Source organism: Paramormyrops kingsleyae, chromosome 8 (assembly GCF_048594095.1).
Source record: "Paramormyrops kingsleyae isolate MSU_618 chromosome 8, PKINGS_0.4, whole genome shotgun sequence".
Classification (NCBI taxonomy): Eukaryota; Metazoa; Chordata; class Actinopteri; order Osteoglossiformes; family Mormyridae; genus Paramormyrops; species Paramormyrops kingsleyae.
In genome coordinates, this window is record NC_132804.1 from 34,457,257 (window position 1) to 34,482,106 (window position 24,850).

At 43.0% G+C, this 24,850-nt stretch overlaps 1 protein-coding gene across 2 annotated transcripts; it reads left to right on the plus strand.

Annotated features, from left to right (window-relative positions):
• Nucleotides 1–260: 260 nt before the first annotated feature.
• taf4a (TAF4A RNA polymerase II, TATA box binding protein (TBP)-associated factor) lies at nucleotides 261–17,068 on the plus strand. 2 transcript variants are annotated; one of them, XM_023790563.2, is made up of 16 exons: nucleotides 261–1,225; nucleotides 1,377–2,267; nucleotides 2,995–3,149; nucleotides 4,278–4,397; nucleotides 5,242–5,364; nucleotides 5,496–5,618; nucleotides 5,740–5,829; nucleotides 6,378–6,620; nucleotides 7,134–7,281; nucleotides 9,353–9,467; nucleotides 9,860–10,029; nucleotides 10,234–10,364; nucleotides 13,492–13,617; nucleotides 14,018–14,074; nucleotides 14,192–14,311; nucleotides 15,532–17,068. In XM_023790563.2, the coding sequence occupies exons 1-16, from the start codon at nucleotides 994–996 to the stop codon at nucleotides 15,697–15,699; spliced, it is 3,012 nt and encodes a 1,003-aa protein (XP_023646331.2). In that variant the 5' UTR covers nucleotides 261–993; the 3' UTR covers nucleotides 15,700–17,068. The 2 variants fall into 2 exon arrangements, with proteins under 2 accessions (XP_023646331.2, XP_072571829.1); XM_072715728.1 differs by lacking the exon at nucleotides 5,242–5,364 and having other exon boundaries at nucleotides 405–1,225.
• The last annotated feature ends 7,782 nt before the right edge of the window (nucleotides 17,069–24,850 follow it).

A 24,850-nucleotide genomic window follows, 5' to 3' on the forward strand; every position in this document is an offset into this window, starting at 1 on the left:
CTCTGGGACAAGGGTTTGAGTCTCTGCCAGGATTCCATGTATGTGGGGTTTGCATGTTCTCCTCATATCCTCTGGGTATTCCAGTCCCCCCCATCCAAGAACATGCTGAGGTTAATAGGTATGTCAATGTGCCCTGCACTGGACTGGCACCCCATCCGGGGTTGTGCCCTTAAACTTCAGATCGCCCCCCCCAAATTCTGAATAAAACAAGCTGTTACAAAAAGTGGATGGATTTTCTTTATTATATTAATTTTCTTCTTTTTTTGGTGGGGGGGGGTTATTTTCATTCAATGCCAGATCAGAAAACTTTCCCCCATATCAACAGCATTCTTATAATTATTACTGTAGTTACAATATGTCCGAAGTAACGAGATTTCCAGCGCGAAAATCGGATAATTCTTCATAAACCATAAGGAAAAAATTTTTTTAAAATAGACAGAAACCAGAAAAAAAGTTACAGCAGCGCCCACTGGCATCATTCTTGTGCATACAGTATTTCGTGAAAACGATACTCGCGTTGGCAGTAAACGCGAAGGTGGCGCCCTCGTGTGCCTTCAGTCAATGGCGCCTAGACTTACTACTTGAACAAAACATCGCAGCCATCTTGGAATAAAAACACAAAACATTAGCGCACCGACGCAATGAATCGAACCAATTTAATCAAGATCAACTTCATCCAAACCAGCATTTCGCGTCCAAAAATGTTACAACTGAAAGTTCCTCGTTCGTTGTGTAATAACATGTTAGGAAATATAGAAGCTATGACCATTTACATTTTATTTCAATTCTATCCCAACCTGATCTCTTCTACACGGTGCTGCATCATTCTCCACTTACTCGACAATGACGCTGGTAGCCATTTGTCCCACCCTTTAAATCTTGAACCAGCCAATCAAACGCTCCGGAATCCCTATTCAGTGACGACCTGCCCCTACTGCGCATGCGCGGTACTGCCTTTGAGCTCCCCCCCTTTCCAAACACAACAGAGTGAAGATGGCGGCAGGCTCCGATCTGCTGGATGAGGTTTTCTTTCACACTGAGGTGGATGAGAAAGTAGTGAGCGATCTTGTGGGATCTCTTGAGTCCGAGCTTGCGGGCTCGGGTCACGCGAACTCTCAAGCGAAGGGCCAAGCTTTGGCGAACCACGTTACCGGTTTTGGGGCAAGAGGTAATACTAATGTCCAGGAGAGCAAAGTGGGACTCGCGCAAGAGGTGGCAGAAGCAGGTAATCTAGCTAGCTCGCTAATACTGTAAACGTTGTTTAAGGCGCTCGTTGCAAAGCTTTTAAAACTGAACAAAGTGGAGTCTAGAACGCTTTGTCGCACTTTGGCATTTGATCACTCCGCTTTCGTTTGTTTCCTTAAAAAAAAAAACAGGCGCTGGAGTGCAAGGAGGTGTTATTAATAATACGAGGTCCCCGGGTTCAGCTATGGATGCAGCAACAGCAGGGATCGCATCGGCGACTGACAGCGAGCCGCTGGCAGGGCTCAGCCAGAGCAAGACTGTGGCTGTCAGTGCCATAGGCACCACTGTGTCCAACCACGCAACAGTCAGGGGGAAGAGCGGCACGTCGGCGGTGCAAACTTTGAATGGGAGCAGCGTCATTAACTCTCATAGTTCAGGAAGTGTGGCGGCTTTCGCCGGGACGCCTGAGCCCGCAAGTGGTGGCACGGAAAACGTGGCATCCGCTGTCACGGTTGTCAACAATGGACCGGGATCGGCTGTGAGAGGGGGCGCAGTGTTGCCACCAGCTTCGAGCACTGTTATCCAGACGTCGTTCATGAATACTCAGAACATTGTCACTTCCACGGTGATCACACCGCAGGCGCTGGCACTGAGTACCGCACCTGGGGTCGCACTCGTGCGCCCGCCTATGCAAGCAGCGGGATCTGCTACCACGCAAAACGGGAATAACGCTGTGTTGACATCGGGAGTGAGCGTAGCAGCCCTGCCCACGCCTGGCATTCCCTCGCAGTCTGTCACTGTGTCTGTAACCACGGGCGCCCAGGTCATCAAATCGGAGTCGCCTAAAACCTTACCTCAAGGACTTGTTTCCAGCGCCGGCGGTCTGACTCTCGGCCAAGCCACCCAGCCTGCTCCAATCGCGAAGAGCCCCGCTTTGCAAGCCGTTACGAGGGCTCCCACGCCTTCCAGCCCAGCAGCCAGCCCGGCCGGGATACGGGCCATCGCGCCGCCGGTGCTGGCACCACGGCTCTCCCAGGCGGCCCCGAGTCAGCCCAACATCCAGAACATCCAGCTCCCTCCAGGTATGCAGACTTACCCGTCCATGATGTGAGCTTCATCAAACAACGCATGTTTACATGTCTATGCGTGTTATACTGTCTGCGTTGAACTGAATGAAATTAACTTAAGCTGAGGACTCAGTGTTTCAGTACCTCTGCTATAATGAATGCCTACCACCAGTTGCGTTTTGCAGTTTCTAAAAGTATTCAGATGCAGGGTATCAACTTTCGAAACTTTTTGACATGTAAACTCGAACCTTCGTTTTGCGATCGCGTTGTAAAAGTTTTACAGTGATTTAGTTTAATTGCACTCGATTTCTATGTCAGACCCATGTGTGCTGCTGGTTAGTGAAATTGGTGCGATCGCAGAACTGTAGGAATTTTAATTCGCAACGTTATAGTCGTGCGAAATCTGGTTTATTTGGTAGGGTATGCTAGAGACTGTACATTTTATAAATGTTTCTGAACTGTAGTAGAAGCCTGGATGTTTAAGTTACTGAAAGCAGCTTCTTTAACGTTTGCTGTCTTATTTATAATTTAATGTCCTCCTGGTGTAGAAACGGTAAGGTTTATTAGGTTGATTAGAGCAATAATATTCAGTTAGATTATGAAGAGTTCCTGCTCATATCAGAACAAATGTCTCAGATGAGAAAGTGGTTCTCTGCATATAATTTTCCTTCCCCTTTGAAGTTAGGGTCTTGCTATGCTGCTTTTGTGTCAGTTGTCAACCTTTACCGCCCTCATTCCGCAGGCATGGTGCTGGTGCGCAGTGACAGCGGCCAGCTGTTGATGATCCATCAGCAGACCCTGGCCCAGATGCAGGCGCAGTCCCAGTCCCAGAGTGCCATGGCCCCCAGACCTGCTACACCTACTAGCACTCCCCCAGTTCACATCACCTCAGTCCAGGTCAGCCCAGGTTTGGTTGCTACAACGCTTACATTTTACTCTGAGCAACAAGTGCCAAGTTACATATGTATAGTGACTTCCCTTTTCTATACGACTGCACAATATTGGAAATGTTGCAAACCCCACATACATGGAATCCTGGCAGAGACTCAAACCCTTGTCCCAGAGGTGTGAAGGAACAGTGCCAACCACCGGTGTGTGTGTGTGTATGTATGTACAGTATGTATACGCAATGATAACTTAATCAGTACTAAACAGAGCATGAGCATTAAACTATGGAAGCTTATCGCATATGAGAGTTAACATGAGTGACAAAATAATACTGGGTTAAATGGTTAGAATGTTTGTGCTTGGTGGTTCGTTCTGTGATCTACATGTTTGTTAGCTGCCGGTGCAAAGCTGTGTGTCGACTCCGTATCCAAAAACCTTTAAATTGATCTAAATTATATTAGACAGACTTTTGTGGATTTTTTAAGAACAAGAACAGTGTGACATTTGTTAGTTCAGCAAAAACACCAAAAGCGTTGTCCACGCCGCTTAATTTAATTTGCGTTACTTAACATCGCACATCCTGCGATGCGACTATTGCAAGTGCGTACATCGCGATGACGATGCTGAAACGATATATCGTGCAGCCCTAATGTCCGGTGATGTGATTATTGCGCATGTGAACATCATGATGATGATGCTGAAATGATAGATTGTGCAGCCATACTTTTCTATCAGCTTTCTAGATTGGAAATATGTTATACAAAGAAGAATAATACACAAAAAACAAGAATAAAAAATAAACATTAATGTAAGACAATATTGATAAACAGCAGTGGTCCCAGTAATTATATGTGTGTTTACATTAGATGGTTTACATCAGGATGTGTGGATTAATATGCAGAAGAGTGGCCTGTTAGTTAACAGTCCACAAGCTGTACGTGCTTTTCAGGTTGTGACATCTTGTTGTCAAAGTGTGAAGTCAATGTGAATGCGAAATAATACACATGGTTTCATGCATGTGACATTTTTTTTGTGTGCTTGCTTTTAAAGATGAGTTTGAGCAGCTTCTCATTTCTTGAAGAAGTTAATTGGCCTTGAGGAGCATGACCGGTGTCCCTCATTCATTCCCATGTCTAGGGTCCCGGCACTCCCATCTTAGCTAGGCAGGTGACTCCTACAACCATCATCAAACAAGCCTCAGGTGTCCAGGCCTCAGTGCAGACCACCACCACCCTGCAGCGGCCTCCAGTCCTGCAGGTAAGTGACTCGTATGCTGAAGTTTCGTTTGCAGGTGGAGTCAGATTTAAGGTCTTTGTCTTTCTTTGCTCCACCTTTTGAGCTTTTGGGTATTTCTCATGCCCTTTTTCTAAGTTCCGTGCAGCCCCCCCCCCCCACCCCATTATGGAATGTGATGCTGCGCTTGTCCCCAAATGTCTTGGCTTGTCATTATGGCTTGTCTCCTGTTGTGGCTGTTGAAGTTGGCGAAAGCTGGGCTTATCGTTGTTTTTGAAGGCCATTCAGTGTACCTCTGTATTGTATCCTCTGAACGGAGAGCTACACAGCTACTGTGCATATTGTGTTTCAGACTCGCTTTGTGTCCCCTCACTGTTCATTTGGTTTCTTTTGCGGTATCTTCAAGTAGCCAGCTGTTGGCTCCTCCCTCATTTGTCTTACAGGCTTTGATAGCAGCTGAAACATCTAATGCTGACTTTTTACAGATATACAATGTCTGATGTGAAATAATAATTCACCTTTCATTGTAAAAATAAATAAATAAATAAAATTATTATTGACAAGTTTGTAAATCACCATTTTTAATTTCTCAGCATTCCTCGTGTGTTGCATTTTCAATAATTTGACAATTAAATTTATTATTATTATTATGCTTTTTTAAATATATCCTACCAGTCCAGAAGCCCATTGCTCTGACCCCAATGTAGGTGAAAAAAATAAGAGCTTTCGCTCATATACATAATAAGTAAATTATTAATTTTAAAACTGTGAAGCTGGTCATTAGGGATGCACATTGGCAGTTTGCTCTGTGTGGTACAGGTGAGTACCTGTTTCTGTGACTGCCCACTTCCTGTCCAACTTCCTTCAGAACCCTATATTGCTTGGCGGGGCAGCCCCAGGCTCTTCTGTGGGGACCCCGGCAACGGTGCAGCCAGGTGTAGCCCAGAGGACGGTCACTGGGACACCGGGCGCCACCGTCACGGCAACCACGGTGTGTGAGGGGAGGGGGAAGCCTTCTTAGGTCATGCATCTATGTATCCTGATGATGCACAAGGCGGACACAAGCTGGTGGCATCGAATAGGCAAGTCCGGTTCCAACACTGCTGCTTGTTTTCTGGGCAGGAAACCATGGAAAATGTGAAGAAATGTAAGAACTTCCTCTCTACATTGATAAAACTTGCATCTAGTGGGAAGCAGTCATCGGAGACAGCGGCCAATGTGAAGGATCTTGTGAAAAATCTCTTGGTATGTATGCGTCTCCAGCGGAAATGAGAGATCACACTGGTTAGCATGCATTTCCTGACATCATTTACTGAGTCCTTTCCGATGGATACTGCTGTTTATTTTTCATATTTTGTTTTTTTAGGAAGGAAAGATAGAGGCAGAAGATTTTACCAGCAGATTATATCGGGAGCTCAACTCTTCCCCACAGCCATACCTTGTGCCTTTCCTAAAGGTAATACAGTATGTAAATGTAAAGTGTATGCCACTGCAATGAGTCCATTTTTAAATGATCATGTTTAAATAAATAATAATGAATAACTGACACTTTATTAATCCTCGTGGGGAAATTCTTTTTACGCCACCCCCAATTTCCTCTCCGTAGATGAGAGCATGCTGGCCATAGTTAAGGGCCTTGCTCAAGGAGCCACAGATGTGCCAAGGCCGGGCTCGAACCGGCGACCTTCTGATTATAGGCACAGAGGCTTAGCCCGCTGAGCCACACACTGCCCCCAAAAACCATGTGAGGTTAGAGTCGGTTCAGATTGGACAGGAACTGTCCGCTTGTCCAGTGCGGTTAAGTTTTATATGTTTTGTGTAAACACAGTATTGCTTTGCATTTATTACAAAAGAAACAAGTCAGAGATTTGATCCACCCCCAGAGGAAGTATTGAAAGACAGCGTGGTTTTGGGATCATTTTTCCCGCATTGATGCAGGAGCTTTCTGACAGGTCAGTGCCGGATAACCTTACGAGCTGTGACCGCCCCTCTCCCCCGAAACAGAGGAGCCTCCCTGCTCTCCGGGCAATGACCACCGACTCGGCGGCCTTCATCCAGCAAAGCCAGCTCCAGCAGCCTGCCCCTGCCAGCACCACCTCCCTCACCACTGTGGTCATGAGCAGCGCCGCCCAGCGGCCCACAACGGTTACCCCTGCCAGCGTCGCCACGGTGACCGGCACCCTGCAGCAGCCCGTCATCAGCCTGGCCCAAGCCGGCCACTCCAAGCCCGGCCAGGCCGCGTCGCTGGTAACCGCTCAGTCTAGGGATCAGCAAATCTGGTCATCCCTGCACTGGGGGTAAAACCCCTGTCTAGCCCATCTCCACCCACAATCCTTTTGGTCTTTTGGCCTCACCATGACAGATGGGCTTGAAATGATTGCTTTCAAAATGGTCCTGTGTCGTTAAGTCAGACAAAATCTACTTTTTATGACCATTATAGATCCCCAGTGTCTGCTTTCCTACCTAGTTTGGTGGGGAAGCAACACAGCCACCCAACTTTTTCGTCACCTACTACTTACCTGTCTGCAATTGGGAGCCTGCGGACAAATACGCTACATGTTAGTTGTCTTAGCATATCTCATAGGGTGGATTCCCTGTAGCGAAATACATTAAAGACCGTCATGGGTGTCAGATTTGTACTGCTGTTTGTCTCAAACATTTACTTTCCTCTGTACATTTTTTTTTTTTTTTACTGCCACCTGATGAGGTGTGTTTGTGTCCCTGTGATTGGTTGACAGTCTTGTGACCTCGCCACTGTAGGTTCTGCATCAATCCCAGCAGCAGCAGACGGCGATGGTGCGCCACCCGCAGGTCACCATCACCCAGACGCCCATGGTGACCCTCCGGCAGCCCCACAGCCGGATCGTGCTGGGACAGCCCCAGGTGCAGATGAAGCCGCTGCACACAGGTCAGTGTGTGTGCCCTGTGTGTGTTTAGCAACCCTCATGTCTGCCCGGCCTGTTACACGCTGTCCTGTGTTTCTGCAGTGTAAGTACTGCAACCCCCCCGTCACATGCCGTCTGTATGTCACACTGTGGTCCTGGGGAAACCTTATCCCGTGTCTTTAATATTCAGAAGCCATGTGAACGGCGTAATTAAAGTGTATAATATTTATTTAATATTTAGATACTTAATATCCATGCGTGTGGGTCATAACCCTTTCCTACACTTTTAAGATGACTTAAGATATTTTAAAATTGTAAGATGAAGTACAACACTCTCACAGCTTGATAGACAAAAACAGGGCCGAAATATCAAAACGCTACATTTATTCCTCCGCATCCACAGGGAACCGGTTAAAGGACCCCCCCCACGGATACCACAATCCATAGATGCTCAAGTCTCTTGTATAAAACGCTGTGTACTATTTGCATATAACCTATGCACATCCTCCAGTCTACTTTAAATCATCTCTGTATTACTCATAATATCTACTACAGCGTAAATGCTGTTATACAAGAAAATCACTGTACATGTTCCACACAGATAGAACCATTGTAGTTCTTAAGGAAAATATAATTACACATTGAGAAAATATAAATTCTCTTGTCCCTATCGCTTCATTCTCACTCCTTTCATGTGGATTAAGTGTAGTGCTTTGCACGCAAATTCAAGTTTTGCTTTTTGGAACTTTCTGGTATTTTTTCCCCAAATATTTTGTGATCCGCAGTTTGAACCCGCAGATGCGGACCCTGTGTATTCAGCCTGTATATTTCTTATAGCATTATAGTATTATCTATACAGTTAGATATTAAAATTAGTTGGACAGTTATTCTGATTCAATGCAGTTTTTCCCCTACCATTATATTAGGGGGGCGTCCCGCCCCCCCAACGGCACCTCCCACACCCCCTTGAAGGTCAAGTTAATTTAATTAAATTTTATTTTCTATATAGCACCAGATCACAACAGAAGTCATTTAAGGTTACCTTTCCTATAGAACAGGTCTATACATTGTCCTTTTATTAAACAAACTATATAGCCTTATGTTATTTATCTTATTTACAGAACAGCTTGTTTTTTTTTTGTCTGTACATGGTCGCGTGTTTACAACTATCCTTTGCTCTCTGTATCGCACATGGCGGAGTTCTGTCCCGATGTGCGTGCACAGACACATGTGCGCTCACACACAGGTGAGCACACTCCCACCAGTGGACAGAGAGCGCGCGTCTGAAAATATGTCACGTTAACCACCTGAAAAGCAGAAAAAAATATCTGCATTTTTTTGACTGCTTGTCATTGCATAACACATGAACACCATGAATCCTGTCGGTGTCCATCTGCACCCCCCACCCCCAAGCTGTAAACCAAGGGGAAACACTGCAATGCATTCATGAATCTTCATGATCATCAATCCATTTTCTGTACCTTTTCAGGTCTCATTTTGTAAAGTTGCATTATTATATATCCTACTAGCCCAGAAGCTCATTGTTCTGACTAATGCAGGTTGAAAAATGAACTTTTGCTCACAATCATAAAGTCACTCGGCGTAAAATGGAAGGAGCCCCCCCACGGTCCTTCCAAGTGACGCTGACCTCCTTCTGCTCCCTCTGAGCTGGGCTGTGTGGAGCAGACACCTCAGCGTGAGCCCAGCACCTGGCACCACAGCTCAGGGGGGCATAACGTGGCCTTAATCCGCCGGACGGCTACCTGCTCTCAGGAGCGACATTGATGTGTGTGGAGCTGCTTCCTGCCTCTTCTCACAGCCGCTGTGCTCGTGCATCATTATGACAGCCGGGAAGCTGTGGTGCACTGAGAGTGAGAAGGGCGGAGGTCCATAGAGACTCCCGCCCCCCCCCTCTGACACCAGTGCTTATATAAAACTAATTACACTGTGGTTCAAGCTGGTGCCATTTTTTTCAGTTCTAGTGCATGAAACCAAAATGTAGCAGCAGCTTTCATTTGGTCTTCTGAAGTAACCAGTTATGGAAACGAGTGAAATACTCTTACCATGCTCTCCCCGGCTTCCCTCCTCCCACAGTTCCCTTGGTGAAGTCTAGTGCATCTGTGGGGGCAAGGGGCCCAACACCCCCTATGGCAGCGCTGTCTGCCACACAGAAGAACAAGCTCAAAGATGCCGGGGGAGGCACCTTCAGGTTGGTCGCTGGGGGAAACATGTTTGTTGGGGTGGGGCAATCAGCCTGTGTTTCTATGGTAACTCTGGCACCTCCAGCGTTCTCTGCCTTGACTGTGAGAATTGTCAAAATGGGTGTATTTTGTGGCTTGTTGTGAGTAATTCTACATTTTTTTCCATCTGCTTGATTTAGCATTATTTGAAATGCGTAAATTTACAGCTTTATATACTTTAAGTGATTTTGATGTAGGATGCAACTATTTCATGTACATAATTTTTAAAAGCTCTGAAAGTTGCACAGCTGTTAAGGACATATTTCAAGTATAAAAGCAGCACCGGTCATCTATGATCTCCCTTGGAGACAGCGGTCTAGGTCAGGATTACCTCCAGACGATTTGACTGTCTCTCATCCAGGGATGATGACGACATCAATGACGTGGCATCCATGGCAGGGGTCAACCTGTCAGAGGAGAATGCTCGCATCCTGGCTACCAACTCTGAGCTGGTGGGTGCGGTGACCCGTTCTTGCAAAGACGAGGCTTTCCTCTATACCGCCACACTGCACAGGAGGGTGCTGAACATAGGTATGTGTACATAGTCTCTACAAAAAACACCCCATAGTACTACAAAGTTTACCTTTTTCATTCACTTTTACTCGATAGAGTCTTGCTTGATTTTAAGCCACATTTTTTTGGTTCTTCATATTAAATTGTCCAGCATGTCATTCTGATATAGCAATCAGCAGTCCTGCTTGGTTTTCACCATCCCTTCCATTACATTCCTTAAAGGTAAGAAATATGGCATCGCTGAGCTGGGACCAGAGGTGGTGAACTTTGTGTCCCACGCCACTCAGCAGAGGCTCCAGGATCTGCTGGAGAAGGTGTCCCAGATCGCACAGCAGAAGAATTTCTCCTTCAAGGTTAGAGTCTGGGAACTGGCACCATGCAAAGACACCGTTTGTGTGGGAGAATATTCATAAAGACAAAGGGCAGGAACGTGCCTGCCTTCCCTGAAACACTGCCTGTAAGCAAGCACAAAGTCTGAGAAATACAATTAATCATGCAAAGTTAAGAGTTACTTTTCTCCAAATATCATAATGCTAAGATTCCATTGATACGTATTAACTGCAAACCCAAGGTGATACATTTCAAAAAACATGTATAAGACTCTACAGGTAAAACAATACACTCAACATTTTTCAGAATTAACTTTAACTGAAGTTAAACCTATTAGAATTTCCAGTCATGTACGACTGAATGAACTGCCTAACCACAACATTCCACAAAAATTCAGACTTAGTCCAGTTTTTCAGCTCGATGTCTGGCACAGTCTGACCACCCTAGTTAGTTGCAGTGGGGAACTGTGACCTGCTATACTCTACCTCCAAGGGCAATTTGTGGAAACAATAAAATAGCTGGACCAAATTATACTTTGCTACCAGATATATTCAATATAGGCGCAAAGGTTAAAGGGTACAGTTAAGAAGCTCTCATCTATATTTCACTATAAATACCTTCATAATGCATTATAATGGCTTATACTAACCCTTATAATGCAATATGAAAGTATCTATAGTGCATGACAGATCTTCAGAGAGCTTCATAAAGCTTCATAAAGCATTCATACTGCATAATAAACATGGCTATAATGTATTATGCCTTTTTATAAATAGTTGTAGCCATGTCTATTAGGGGTGTAACAATGCATCGATTTGTATCGATGTATCAATTCAACAGCAAACAATCCGATGCATCGACGTGACCGCATAAATGATCGATGCAAGCGTTTTTTTTTTTTCTTGCCAGTTCCAGTATTGTTTTCATGATCCACTCGGATAAATGGTCTACGCCAGGGGTGCCCAATACGTCGATCGTAATCTACTGGTCGATCGCAAAGGTAGTCTGGGTAGATCATATAGCATAAAAAATAGAGGATGGATGGATGACGCATTCAACTGCACCAGCTGCTGCAAATCTCTAGCAAGCTACTGAGTCCCCTAGTTAACCTCCAATTTATTTCTACTAAACTTAAGAAAGGGTATAAAAATGAATGGGGGAGCTGGACCAAGTAAGAAGCTAAAAACCTACCACTTCCATACGGAATGGGATGAGGACTTTTTTTCACCATGTTATATTCGAAGTGCGTTTGCCTTATCTGTCAGTCTACCGTTGCTATTCCGAAGAAGGGAAATGTGGAGCAGCATTTTCGGACTACGGCATTAACTTCCCTCTGAAAGGCAAGCTGAGAAATAGAAAGGTGAAGGAACTAAAATCCCAGTTCAATTAAAAAATACTTTATTTATCCCAAAGGGAAATTAATAATAATAATAATAATAATAATAATAATAATCATAAATAATAATAATGAAGAATACTCAATATTTTTATACATATGTTTTGCATTTTTATGGTACGTAGATCATTTTGACTTGGTCATTTATAAGTAGCTCTCAACCTAGCCTACCTTCAGAGCGTGTGTTTAGTATGGCATGTGACATAGGACGCTACGCTCAGAGCACACAATCTCCTGATCACGTTGACCATTTAATTTTTCTTAAAAAAAACCTCTCAAAGAAGATTACTGACATACTTGTTTCACCGCAGAAGTCAGTCATGTTAATCTTCCTCATTCTACATGTCTGTCCATGCAATGTTTTTTATTTTTACCTTATTGCACTTTATTTTGCTTGTTTTATGGGACATACTTGACTACACTAGATTTTATTTACAGTTCCCAATAAAATATGATGAAATGCTAATTATATTTGCCTTTTTTAATTCATTGAAATGCAAAGGATCCCTCCAAGGTGGGATAGGATACTTACCCACTGCTACTGTCTGTTACCCACTGCCACTGTCTGTTACCTACTGCTACTGTCTGTCACCCACTGCTACTGTCTGTTACCCACTGCTACTGTCTGTTACCCACTGCTACTGTCTGTTACCCACTGCCACTGTCTGTCACCCACTGCTACTGTCTGTTACCCACTGCTACTGTCTGTTACCCACTGCTACTGTCTGTTACCCACTGCCACTGTCTGTCACCCACTGCTACTGTCTGTTACCCACTGCTACTGTCTGTTACCCACTGCCACTGTCTGTTACCCACTGCCACTGTCTGTTACCCACTGCTACTGTCTGTCACCCACTGCTACTGTCTGTTACCCACTGCTACTGTCTGTTACCCACTGCTACTGTCTGTCACCCACTGCTACTGTCTGTCACCCACTGCTACTGTCTGTTACCCACTGCCACTGTCTGTTACCCACTGCCACTGTCTGTTACCCACTGCTACTGTCTGTCACCCACTGCTACTGTCTGTTACCCACTGCTACTGTCTGTCACCCACTGCCACTGTCTGTCACCCACTGCTACTGTCTGTCACCCACTGCCACTGTTTAACATCAAGGATGATGTTGTTATAGGCCACTTAGCCTTTTCTTCTAACTCTTTCGCTAAAGTTCATCTGGAGTACAAACATAAACACACATGCTCCAGTGCTGCTTTTAGGTTTTATACGGCTGATTCGTGCTTCATTTGCGGAATAAAGGTTAAACTGTACAGTACTTTGTACTAGCAGAGCAAATGCACATAAAATAAGTACGATTCTGCACTGTTATGAAAAGCAATTGCTATGTGTATCATTTTATATGGTGACTGTGTACTTGTGTACCGGTTATGTGCTTCCCTGCCTATTTGTTTTATTGTTGATGAATGGTGATTTGACAGAAATAGGAAAATGATCTTGTCCTAAATGGGTGTTTGTTTTGAAAATTTGTAGAATAGTTTTTGCCAATAATAGTTAGTTGGTGCTTGACTTCTCCGCTTTTTGAACATGCTAATTGTGTTGAGCAAAACACAATAGGACTGCTAGTATGTGATGTTTCAGTATAAATCGCAGTGTTAAGGGAAATGCACTGACATTTTAAGTGCATGTATTCTCTGAGCATCGTATTGTCTTTGCATCCTCTGCTAATGATTGTGCAATGTACTGTGATGTGTTGGCACATGCATTGTTTCTGAAACTCCTGCCCTGCCCTCCACTAGGATGACAGTCGGTATGAGCAAATCAGTGATGTCCGCTCGCAGCTCAAGTTCTTCGAACAGCTGGATCAGATGGAGAAGCAGAGGAAAGAGGAGCAGGAGAGGGAGATTTTGATGAAGGCAGCAAAGGTATTTTCATTTTGAACCCTCAACCTTCCTGACCACACAGAATCTGCATTTGATGACTTACTTCTAGCAACAGTGCCTTTTCCTCATAGGCCACTTTCCTCCAACAGTAGATCTAATCAAGCCTGAGTTGCTGTGTCTGTTTATTTGTTAGAGTCCTTAATATATTGCATTTGATGACTGGAAACTTCTAGTGTTAGACTGGAACTGGAACAGAAAACCCCTGAAACTAAATTTTGTTGTAATTGATTGAACCAAATAGTTGTTATTGATTCTCTCAACACCCATGTATGTAATGAACATGATTGCAAACCATCCATTCAGCTCTTTCACTGTGTTTTTGCAAAGAAGGGTGTCTGCCGTGATATGTACATTTGTTTAACGGAAAGTCAATTCTGCACAGTCCCGGTCACGACAAGAAGATCCTGAACAGCTACGGCTCAAACAGAAAGCCAAAGAGGTAGGATTTCTTTCGGTCGACCTATTGGTCCTTGTAACTTTGATGCATTTGACTGTAGAAGCAGCACTGGAGTGTGTGTGTGTTTATGTTTGTAATCCAGATGTTTGTGTGGAACAGATGCAGCAACAGGAGTTGGCTCAGATGCGGCAGCGAGAAGCCAACCTGACAGCGTTGGCAGCCATAGGGCCCAGGAAGAAGAGGAAACTGGACTGGCCTGGGACCGGTGCTGGTGCTGAGGTAAAGCTGCCCAAGGGAAACGGCCGGTACTCTGAAGCAACAAATACATGGCTGTACTGAAGATACTGTGGTGACTTAGAGAGGTTAAGCTGACACACTTTGACAGGCATAAATTTATTTACATAATTTAAGCATCTATTAATTACCATTTATTAAACATTTATCAGGACAATTAATTTTATAATTAATTAAACCAGTTTTTAATTAAATATTTTTTTTGTGGCAGCCTAAGACTTTTGCACAGTATTGTATACTTTTATATATATATTGCTACCACTTACTATATACTGCATGGAGACCTGATTTGAGGTTCATTTACTTTAGTTTGAATGTGGCCTGTTTACTGGAGCCAGACACAATGGTTCTCAGAAGCAGTGTCTTCCCTGGTATTTGGCATATACTGCTGTGTATACAGTAGGGGTGTAACGATACACAAAGATCACGGTTTGGTACGTACCTCGGTTCTGAGGTACGGTATGTTTTCAGTACAGCAGAAGTAAAAGAAACAAAACTTAAATTACTTCTTTTTTTTTTCTTGGTTAAACTGGTTTACTGAACAAAGTATGACTGCTCTGTACTGTATTCACATTAATAGCTTTCAGCTTCATATTAGAACTGTGCAACATTAATATTGTCTCAAAAAATATAAAGCATAACAACATAAATATCCATTATGGTGCAGCATTTAAAAAAATACCTGTGCTGTACTTGAATTCACATGAACAGCTTCCAGCTTCAAATTGGGATGAACACGGACGCAGCTCCATCCGCCCCTTTCAGAATGTTGCTCAGGGGAAACAAACAAACACACAAAGGTTCCGCATTTTTGCTTTCATTCAGTACAAGGCGTACCAAACCGAAAGACCTGTACCGAAAATTTTGGTACAAATACATGTAGCGTTACACTCCTAGTATACAGAGTTTACAGGGAATGGTGTGATGAACAAAAGCCAAACACACTTTAATAGGGGTCAAACAATGGCCTTTTTACAGCTAAAAGGAAGCTGCGGCTCATTAAAACAGAAAGGCTTCTCTGTACACACAACTCCTGTACTACTGACATGCTTCTGGTATTAGCTAGTTGTTCTTAATAAAGTAACTAGGGAAAGTATATACAAACTCATACAAGTGAGCGTGTAATATTAAAGACTTGTGATCTCCCTGCCTCCCTGTTCTGTCATATCCCCCCGCCTTCCCCCTCACCCCTTACAATAATGCAGGGCTCGGGGGTCAGTCCATCCCTGTCCGGGGCGACGGGCACTGGGTCATCCAGGCAGTTCACCCGGCAGCGTATCACTCGCGTCAACCTCAGGGACTTGCTCTTCTGCCTGGAGACCGAGCGGGAGAGCAGCCACTCCAACCTCCTCTACCGCGCCTTCCTCAAATAGTCCCCCTCTCTCTTTCTCCGTTTTATGGTATTTCCCCCTTTTTACTTTCCTCTTTTAATAAACATATAAATATATAAATACATAATTATACATTTTACAGACCTTTTGTAACATGCAAATGAACAAATGTAAAAAGTCAAGGTGATCAATTTTCTATTTCTGTTTATATGAAAAGCTCAGTTTAAGGAAGTAAAATGAAAAGAAGTTTCTATAAAACAATTATTGTAACAATAGTTATTTTATTACTGTTATTACTGCCTGTGGATTCATTTAATGGAACAGACCTTTGCTTGTCATTTACTGAGTTGCCTTCTTGCCAAAAATAAGCCATATCTTTGTATCTTTTTAAGACATAGCAATTAATCTCGGAGTTACTGTCATATTCTGAGCTGCCAGTGACTTTCCTGTTCTTTTTTTGTTTTGTTAAATTGAAACCTAGCATAATTTAAATACTTTGTTTATTTAATTTTAAAATCAAGGGTTACTATTATTTATGTGTCCGTTTGTGTCCTTTGTGTGAAAGTGGCATATCTCAGTAGCGACTCAGCCAGTGAGAATGCTGGGTCATCCAAAGTGCATTTTGAACGTTTCAAGAAGGAAAACAAAAAGAAAACTGTAGGCTAAAACATTTGGTACATTTCCTAATAAGATTTTACGTAATTAACATTTCCTTTTAATTAGGTAACTATACTTTGCACTGTTGTTTTTCTACTCAATATCAAGGACTTTTGATGTTTGAATAAAAATACAGAATGTATCTATGAGTTAGCTGAGGTGAGCTCAGATATTCAGCTAGAGAAAAGTAGACATCTCTGGAAGCTATGATAGTTGCTATGATCTCTATATGACCTCGGCACATACATGTGGTGAAGACCATACTACTTTTGCTGATAATGGACTGATCCAATGACAGCCCTGCTCTGAGTCACATGGTCATCTGGACATACACCGCCTTCTTTCTACTTATTTTTCTATTGAATGTGCTAATTGGCTCTATTTTTTGCAAGCATTGTATTAAAATTGTTTAAATATTATTGTAAATATTTTTGTTTGACCTTTAAAATGAGTGATTATTGTAGATCTCCTTTGAACAGGTCTGATGATCTTGTGTAAAGTAAAACCCTGTAATTATTCCTTTCAATTGATATTTTTTACCGATGCTTGGTAACTATTCCCCTCTTTCATTCTTTTGTCTTTTACAGTAAAAAACAAAATTGAGATGATGTCCAGATGTATTCCTCTTTTCTTGAAATTTTTGCACAGTCAGTTGTTTATATGTAAATAATTTACCTAAAAAGTTTTTAATTGCTATTGTTTTATATAGGATTGAAAGAGAATTAACTCATTAAAAATGAAAAATCTCTTTGTATCTTCTGCTGTTTTATTCTTTTTTAAAATTTCTTCATTCAATTTCTTACAAAACTATGCTTACAATTCCTAGTTGACAGAGGCGGATTAACTAATCTGTAGGTCATCAGCATGAACGCTCAGGTGTTGCCAATTTTTAATCAACCTTTCCTTTTGTTTGAGGTGGGGCCCTAGGCTGTACCTTAGGATAGTCTACACATCAATCACCCCTGTTGGTTGCATAGGATGTAATGTGCCACCTTATCCATCTATCAAATGAAAATTTTTGAAAAGAAATGATTAGGGATTAAAGTGGGATTACTTCAGAGACAAGGCAAGAGTTTCAACTACCAGGTCCTGAAATGGTTTTTATACTGACTTCTGTCCTTCAGTCTCAAGTGAAACATTCTTGAATCACATACTGCAAAGATTGGATTTCAAAAATGCACTCCAGGTTGCAGTCTATAGTTAAGGATACAGAGGTAGGTCCTGATCTTTGAATACTAATTAATCAGAAGTGTAAACTTTCATTTCTGTGCACTTTTACATATTTATTTTAGTTAGTTCACTGGTCTTATTTTTTTCTTTTAGTTGCAGTCTTGGCTTAGTTTTTTGTTTTAGCACTTAAAATATTTATTCATTTGCTATAAAATAAATATAACATGTGTTACGCAATTTGTGGTATTCAGGATAAATCATGTTCCCTGATGTAACTTGTATTCATATATAAAAATTCCCAACCAGTGCTCTCCCATTTATAACTCTGAAATAGCTGGGGGGTTCCGGGGCAGTCGTTATAATTTTAAACATTTAAACTGCATTTTCTTTTTATGTAGGTAATATTCTTTTCCATTAAAAAACAAACAAAAAAAAAAACATTTTAGTGAATACAATTAGGGTATGGCTCAGGGGGGCAGCACTGACACCTCACTTCCAGGGTAGGGAGATCTTAATTCACTACTATCTGGTGTTCTAGCATGTTCTCCACATCATATTGGATTTCCTTTTGCAGTCCAAACACATGCAGTTAGGCTAACTGGCATATCTAAACCGCCCGTAATGTTTGCTTTTATGGACATCCAACTGTCCATCTAGCCATTCCCAGTTGGGTCACAGGGGCAGCAGTCTCAACAGGGAAACCCAGACTTCCCTCTCCCCGGCCACTTCGTCCAGCTCCTCTGGGGGAATCCCAAGGCGTTCCCGGGCCAGCCGAGAGCCATAGTCCCCCCAATGTGTCCTGGGTCTTCCCTGGGGCCTCCTCCCAGTGGGACATGCCCGGAACACCTCACCAGGGAGGCGTCCAGGAGGCATCCTACTCAGATGCCTGAGCCACCTCATCTGACTCCTCTCAATGCGGAGGAGCAGCGGCTCTACTCTGAGTCCCTCCCGAATGACCGAGCTCCTCACCCTCTCTAAGGGAGAGTCCAGCCACCCTGCGGAGGAAACCCATTTCGTCCGCTTGTATTCGCGACCTCAGTCTGGAGACCAAGGTTCAATTCCCTGCCTGGCTCTGTATATGTGAGTCTGAGTTTGCACATTCTCCCCATGTCATTGTGGCCTCAGTCCCCCCCCCCCCCCCCCCAGTCCAGGCTAAGGTGAACCTATTGTTTCCAGGACCCCACTAACCCTGACAAGTGGTAAAATTAAAATAATTATTATTCATAGAAAGTTTATGTGGGTGCATCACACTATTTCCATGGTTGCCAAATTGATATAGGGGAGAGTGGGGGTAAGTTGAGGCAATTTGTACTTATAAAGTCTTCACCGGGAAATAAAATTAGACAAGTAAAATGAAAATATGTGCCTTTATTTCAGGATTTCTCCTATCAAATGAAATTATCATAATGTATCTATGACAAATCTGCCCGAAGAAAAATGATCTCTCAAAAAAAGTGCTCCTTTGGCTCAATTTGCCCCATGTTACGGATAAGGTGATCAAAGTCATTGTGTGTCTGCGGGTAAACTGACCCACTGAGTTTTTTTAAGTTTAAACATGAGTATCCTGTGCATAACTAAGTTTACAAACATTTTCACAGATGTGAACTTCTGAGAACAACCCACAGATCATTTCCATTTCGAGTTTCTTCAAAACATCACTCAGTGGAAAAGATGCTTCGTCCTTTTCCTTGAATGCAAAGGTGTTTCTCACTGCCAGAATTCCCCCGAATTCTTCTGAGAAATCTTGCGCTGATGTCATTGCCCTCAAGGCTCTCAACCAAGCCAGTGTAATTGTAGCTTCTGCATTTGGATGCAGATTTTACTATGATAATGTCTGGTTCACTTATCTCTTCATTAAAGCTCTGATCAGAAGTGTCATCAAATGGGATAGCAACATCTGTCTTCAGAGCTGCTGAACAGTGTGATTTTCATCTTTGTTTCCTCTTCAGTGTTCCTTGTTTTTTGGTGGTACACTTCCTTTTGCCTCTGTTTATTTTTCCTCTCTTCATGGGCACTTTCAATTGCCTCCTTTTCAGGTGTATCTGTCAGGATTTACACGCTTTCGGTTTGTTTGTGTTCTGGGCTGCAGAATTTTGGGCAATGGTATACCAGTAGGAGATACAAATCTAGCATGCTTGTGGTGTGAATCTCTTTTGCTTGATGAAGCATATGCAAGTGTTGGGCATAGTGAAGCCAGCTCAGCAGAGATGGAGGCTGAAACCATGGGCGCGTCATCTGCAGCTGCAATCTAAGTTTACTCACGTCATGTAATTTCCTGCACACCCTACCTATAAACCCTTCTCTCTCCAGTTCTTGGGGACAGGAATATTGTATCTATTTGCCAGTTCCATTGCCAGTTCACAGCATTTCTTTAGAGTAAGGCCATGGAACTGGTCAGCCAGCTTCTTAATATGGTCCGCAAGCTCCTTCTCTATCTAGTCTGTGAAGACCCTCTTTGCTTCTGCTGTTCCACTGTATCCTATTGCTGTTACATAAAAAGAGGGAGGCAAAGAAAGTATCTGCTCAGTGTTGACCTGTCAATATTTTTCGTCTTTTGCCACTGAAACATTAACAGCTGCTCTCTCACAGGGTGTTGAGCCCCAGTTGGTTTTCCTCTTGTAGGTTCTTGGCATGATACCTTGTCTACAATGGGCAACATATGAAAAACCAAACCAGTTGTGTATTATTACTTCAGAGCAATAACTGCACTTTGTTTACTTGTTGTGGGGTAAGTTGAACCAATGACTCAATTTACCCCACAACCCTTGGTTCACTTTGTGCAATAGCCACCATTTTGGAAAAAAATGGTCTAGCTTAGCAGTTCAGGCTAATCTTTAGCAAAGTAATTCGCGTGGTTTAATGCATTATCAGATCAACAACAATATTTGTTTTAACACCTAGAAAAATGTGCTTTGGAATAAGTCATTATTCCTCTCAATTTACCCACTGTCTAATCTTACGCCACTCTCCCCTATGTTCAGGTTAATTTACATTATTGTACTTGTTTTGTTAGCAGCTCTGCTTTATTACAGCATGTAAGACTGCAGAGGGCAGTGGAAGTTCCTGCATTGATAACCTAATATATGAGTTGCACATATAAATAAAGCACATTATTTTTTGACAAAGGAAGCAGCTTCTCAGGATTACAGCAAAAAAAATTCCAGCAACATGATTTTTTTTATCCATTCAAATATCTGGATATTTTATGGCAAAACCTCAATTTAAAAATCTTACTTCAAGGGTACAGCAACAAGCCCCCCAAGGGGGAGCCCATGCTGCTGCTCGTGGAGGGTACTTTGGGAAATGCAGAAATGGCAGAAATGGCTTCCATTTATACATACCGGTACATACAGAGAGGGAAAAAATTATTTGACCCCATGCTGAATTCTTAAGTGGACCTATTAATAAAGATATGAGAATTCTATAATTTCACTGGTAGGTTTATTTTAACAGCAAAACATAGATTATCAACAAAACAAGTAAGAAAAAATCATTATGCAAGAGTTGGGGGCAAAAGTTCTTTAAGGTTTTTAGGCAGTCATTTGGATACACAAAGCTTGAGTTCCATCCATAGGTTTTCCATGTGATTATGGTCCAGAGACTGGCTAGGGCACTCCATTACCTTAATGTGCTTCCTTTTGAACCACTCCTTTGTTGCCTTGGCTGTATGCTTAGGTTCATTGTCTTGCTGGAAGACCCATCCATAATGCATTTTCAGTGCCCTGGCTGAAGGAGGGAAGTTCTCATCCAAGATTTTACGGTCTTTTCTTCGATTCGGTGCAGCCGTCCTGTACCCTTGGCAGAAAAACACCTCCAAAGTATAATGCTTCCACCTCTGTGTTTGACAGTAGGGATGGTGTTCCTGGGAGTTGATGCCAAACAGCTTGATTTTGGTCTCTTCTGACCACATCACATTCCAAGCCTCATTAGAATTATTCAGGTTATTATGAAGCTAGCTGTGAAGCTAGGTAATCATTTCCCTAGATAAATGACAAATTGATTTGTATCTCTTACATAATGATTTTTTCTTGTTTGTTTTGTTGATGTCGTTGAATATTTACCTTCTCATGTTAAAATAAACCTACCATTGAAAGTATAGATACACACACAGTGGATACAGTTGTGTTCATAAGTTTACATACCCTGGTAGAATTTATGATTTCTTATCATTCATATTCTCTGAAAAATGGTTAACACAAAAACTCTCTTTCACTCATGGTTAGTGGTTGGCTGAAGCCATTTACTGTCAAACAATTTCCATTTACTCTTTTAAAAAAACCATTTACTCTTTTTAAAATCATAATGACAACAGAAACTACCCAAATAACCCTGATCAAAAGTTTATATACCCTGGTGATTTAGCCTGATAACATGCCCTTGCATCTTTCATCTAGTGCTGCACTGACGTTTTTTGGATTCTAAGTCATGGGGAAAGCAAAAGAATTGTCAAAGGATCTGTGGGAAAAGGTAGTTGAACTCTATAAAACAGGAAAGGGATAAGAAAATAAAGGAATTGGAGAATATCGATCAGCAGTGTTCAAACGCTAAGAAGTGGAAAATTAGGGGTTCTGTTGAAACCAAACCACGGTCAGGTAGTTCAACTAAAATTTCACCTACAACTGCCAGGAAAATTGTTCGGGATGCAAAGAAAAACCCACAAATAACTTCAGGTGAAATACTGGACTCTCGAAAAAATGTGGTGTGGCTGTTTCAAGATGCACAATAAGGAGGCACTTGAAGATGGGCTGCATGGTTGAGTTGCCAGAAGAAAGCCATTACTACGCAAATACCACAAAGTATCCCGCTAACAATATGCCAAACAGCACAGAGACAAGCCTCCAACCTTCTGGCACAAAGTCATTTGGAGTGATGAGACTAAAATGGAACTTTTTGGCCACAATTATAAACGCTACATTTGGAGAGGAGTCAACAAGGCCTATGATGAAAAGTACACCAGTCCTACTGTGAAACACGGTGGTGGATCGCTGATGTTTTGGGGATGTGTGAGCTACAAAGGCACAGGAAATTTGGTCAGAAGTGATGACAAGATGAATGCAATAAATTATCAAAAAATACTGGAGGAAAATTTGCACTCAGCCTGGAAGCTGTGCATGGGACATACTTGGACATTCCAACATGACAATGATCCAAAACACAAGGCCAAGTCGACCTGTCATTGGCTACAACAAAATAAATTGAAGGTTCTGGAGTGGCCATCTCAGTCTCCTGACCTCAATATCATTGAGCCACTCTGGGTAGACCACAAACGTGCAGTTCATGCAAGACAGCCCAATAATTTACAGGAACTGGAGGCTTTTTGCCAGGAAAAATGGGCAGCTTTACCATCTGAGAAGGTAAAGAGCCTCATCCACAACTACCGCAAAAGACTTCAAGCTGTCATTGATATTAAAGGGGGCAATACACGGTATAAAGAACTGGGGTATGTAAACTTTTGATCATGGTCATTTGGGTAGTTTCTGTTGTCATTATGATTTAAAGAGTAAACAATTTGACAATAAATGGCTTCAGCCAACCACTAACCATGAGTGAAAAAAGTTTGTGTTATTCATATTCTCTGAAAATGGTTAAGAAATCAAATTCTGCCAGGGTATGTAAACTTATGAGCACAACTGTATGTGATTTATAATATATAATATACACACATGATATACACTGCTCAAAAAAATTAAAGAAACACTTTGAAAACACATCAGATGTCAATGGGGGAAAAAATCATGCTGTATATCTATGCTGATATGGACTGGGTAATGCGTTAGGAACAAAAGGATGCCACATCGTTTGATGGAAATGAAAATGATAAATCTACAGAGGGCTGAATTCAGACACCCCAAAAATCAAAGTGAAAAAATGATGCGGTAGGCTGGTCCATTTTGCCGAAATTTCATTGCAGCAACTCAAAATCGTACTCAGTAATTTGTATGGCCCCCACGTGCTTGTAGGCATGCCTGATAATGTCGGGGCATGCTCCTAATGAGAAGACAGATGGTGTCCTGGGGGATCTCCTCCCAGATCTGAACCAGGGCATCACTGAGCTCTTGGACAGTCTGAGGTGCAACCTGGTGGCGTCGGATGGACTGAAACATAATGTCCCAGAGGTGTAACATTGAATTTAGGTCAAGCGAGCGTGGGGGCCAGTCAACGGTATCCATTCCTTCATCCTCCAGGAACTGCCTGCATACTCTCACCACACGAGGCCGGGCATTGTCGTGCACCAGGAAGAACCCAGGACCCACCGCACCAGCGTAGGGTCTGACAGTGGGTCCAAGGATTTCATCCTGATACCTAATGGCAGTCAAGGTGTCATTGTCTAGCCTGTAGAGGTCTGTGTGTCCCTTCATGGATATGCCACCCCAGACCATCACTGACCCACCACCAAAACGGTCTTGCTGAACAGTGTCACAGGCAGCATAATGTTCTCTGCAGCTTCTCCAGACTCTTTCACTTCTGTCACATGTGCTCAGGGTGAACCTGCTCTCATCTGTGAAAAGCCCAGGGCGCCAGTGGTGGACCTGCTAATTCTGGTATTCTATGGCAAATGCCCATCGAGCTCCACGGTCCTGGGCAGTGAGCACAGGGCCCACTAGAGGACGTTGGGCCCTCAGGCCACCCTCATGAAGTCTGTTTCTGATTGTTTGCTCAGAGACATGCACAACAGTGGCCTGCTGGAAGTCATTCTGTAGGGCTCTGGCAGTGCTCTTCCTGTTCCTCCTTGCACAAAGAAGCAGATACTGGTCCTACTTATGGGTTAAGGACCTTCTACAAGCCCTGTCCATCTCTCCTAGAGTAACTGCCTATCTCCTGGAATGTCGTCCATGGCCTGGAGACTGGGCTGGGAGACACAGTAAACCAGGGTTATTCAACTCACGGTCCTCGAGGTCTGAGCACTGCTGGTTTTCCAGCCTTCCTTTACCTGTCAGTCAGGTGTGAAGCCTCTGACCAATCAGAATCAGTAATTATTAAACAACTACCTGGGAGAACTGAAAAAACGGCTTGGATTTGGAATCGAGGTCCAGAGTTGAAGAACCCTGCAGTAAACCTTCTGGCAATGGCACATATTCATGCACCATCCAGGAGGAGATGGACTACCTGTGCAACCTCTGTAGGGTCCAGGTATCACCTCATGCTACCAGTAGTGACACTGACTGTAGCCAAATGCAAAACTAGTGAAAAAAAACTGTCAGAAAAGATGAGGAGGGAAAAATGTCAGTGGCCTCTGTAGTGTTTGCATGTAGTCCTGTTCCAGGTTTTCTGTTCAGCATCCGGATTCTGACGTAAGCACGTCAGGAGTGAGGACGTAACTAGAGGTGTAATGGTTAGGGGGCAAGCAGCGGATCGGTATGAAGTA

Excerpts from the sequence above, each read along its gene's own strand:
- taf4a (XM_023790563.2), top strand. The coding sequence starts at position 994 with ATGGCGGCAGGCTCCGATCTGCTGGATGAGGTTTTCTTTCACACTGAG. Across the intron at positions 1,226-1,376 it reads GCAAGAGGTGGCAGAAGCAG|GCGCTGGAGTGCAAGGAGGT; the intron begins GTAATCTAGCTA and ends AAAAAAAAACAG. Across the intron at positions 3,150-4,277 it reads TTCACATCACCTCAGTCCAG|GGTCCCGGCACTCCCATCTT; the intron begins GTCAGCCCAGGT and ends TCCCATGTCTAG.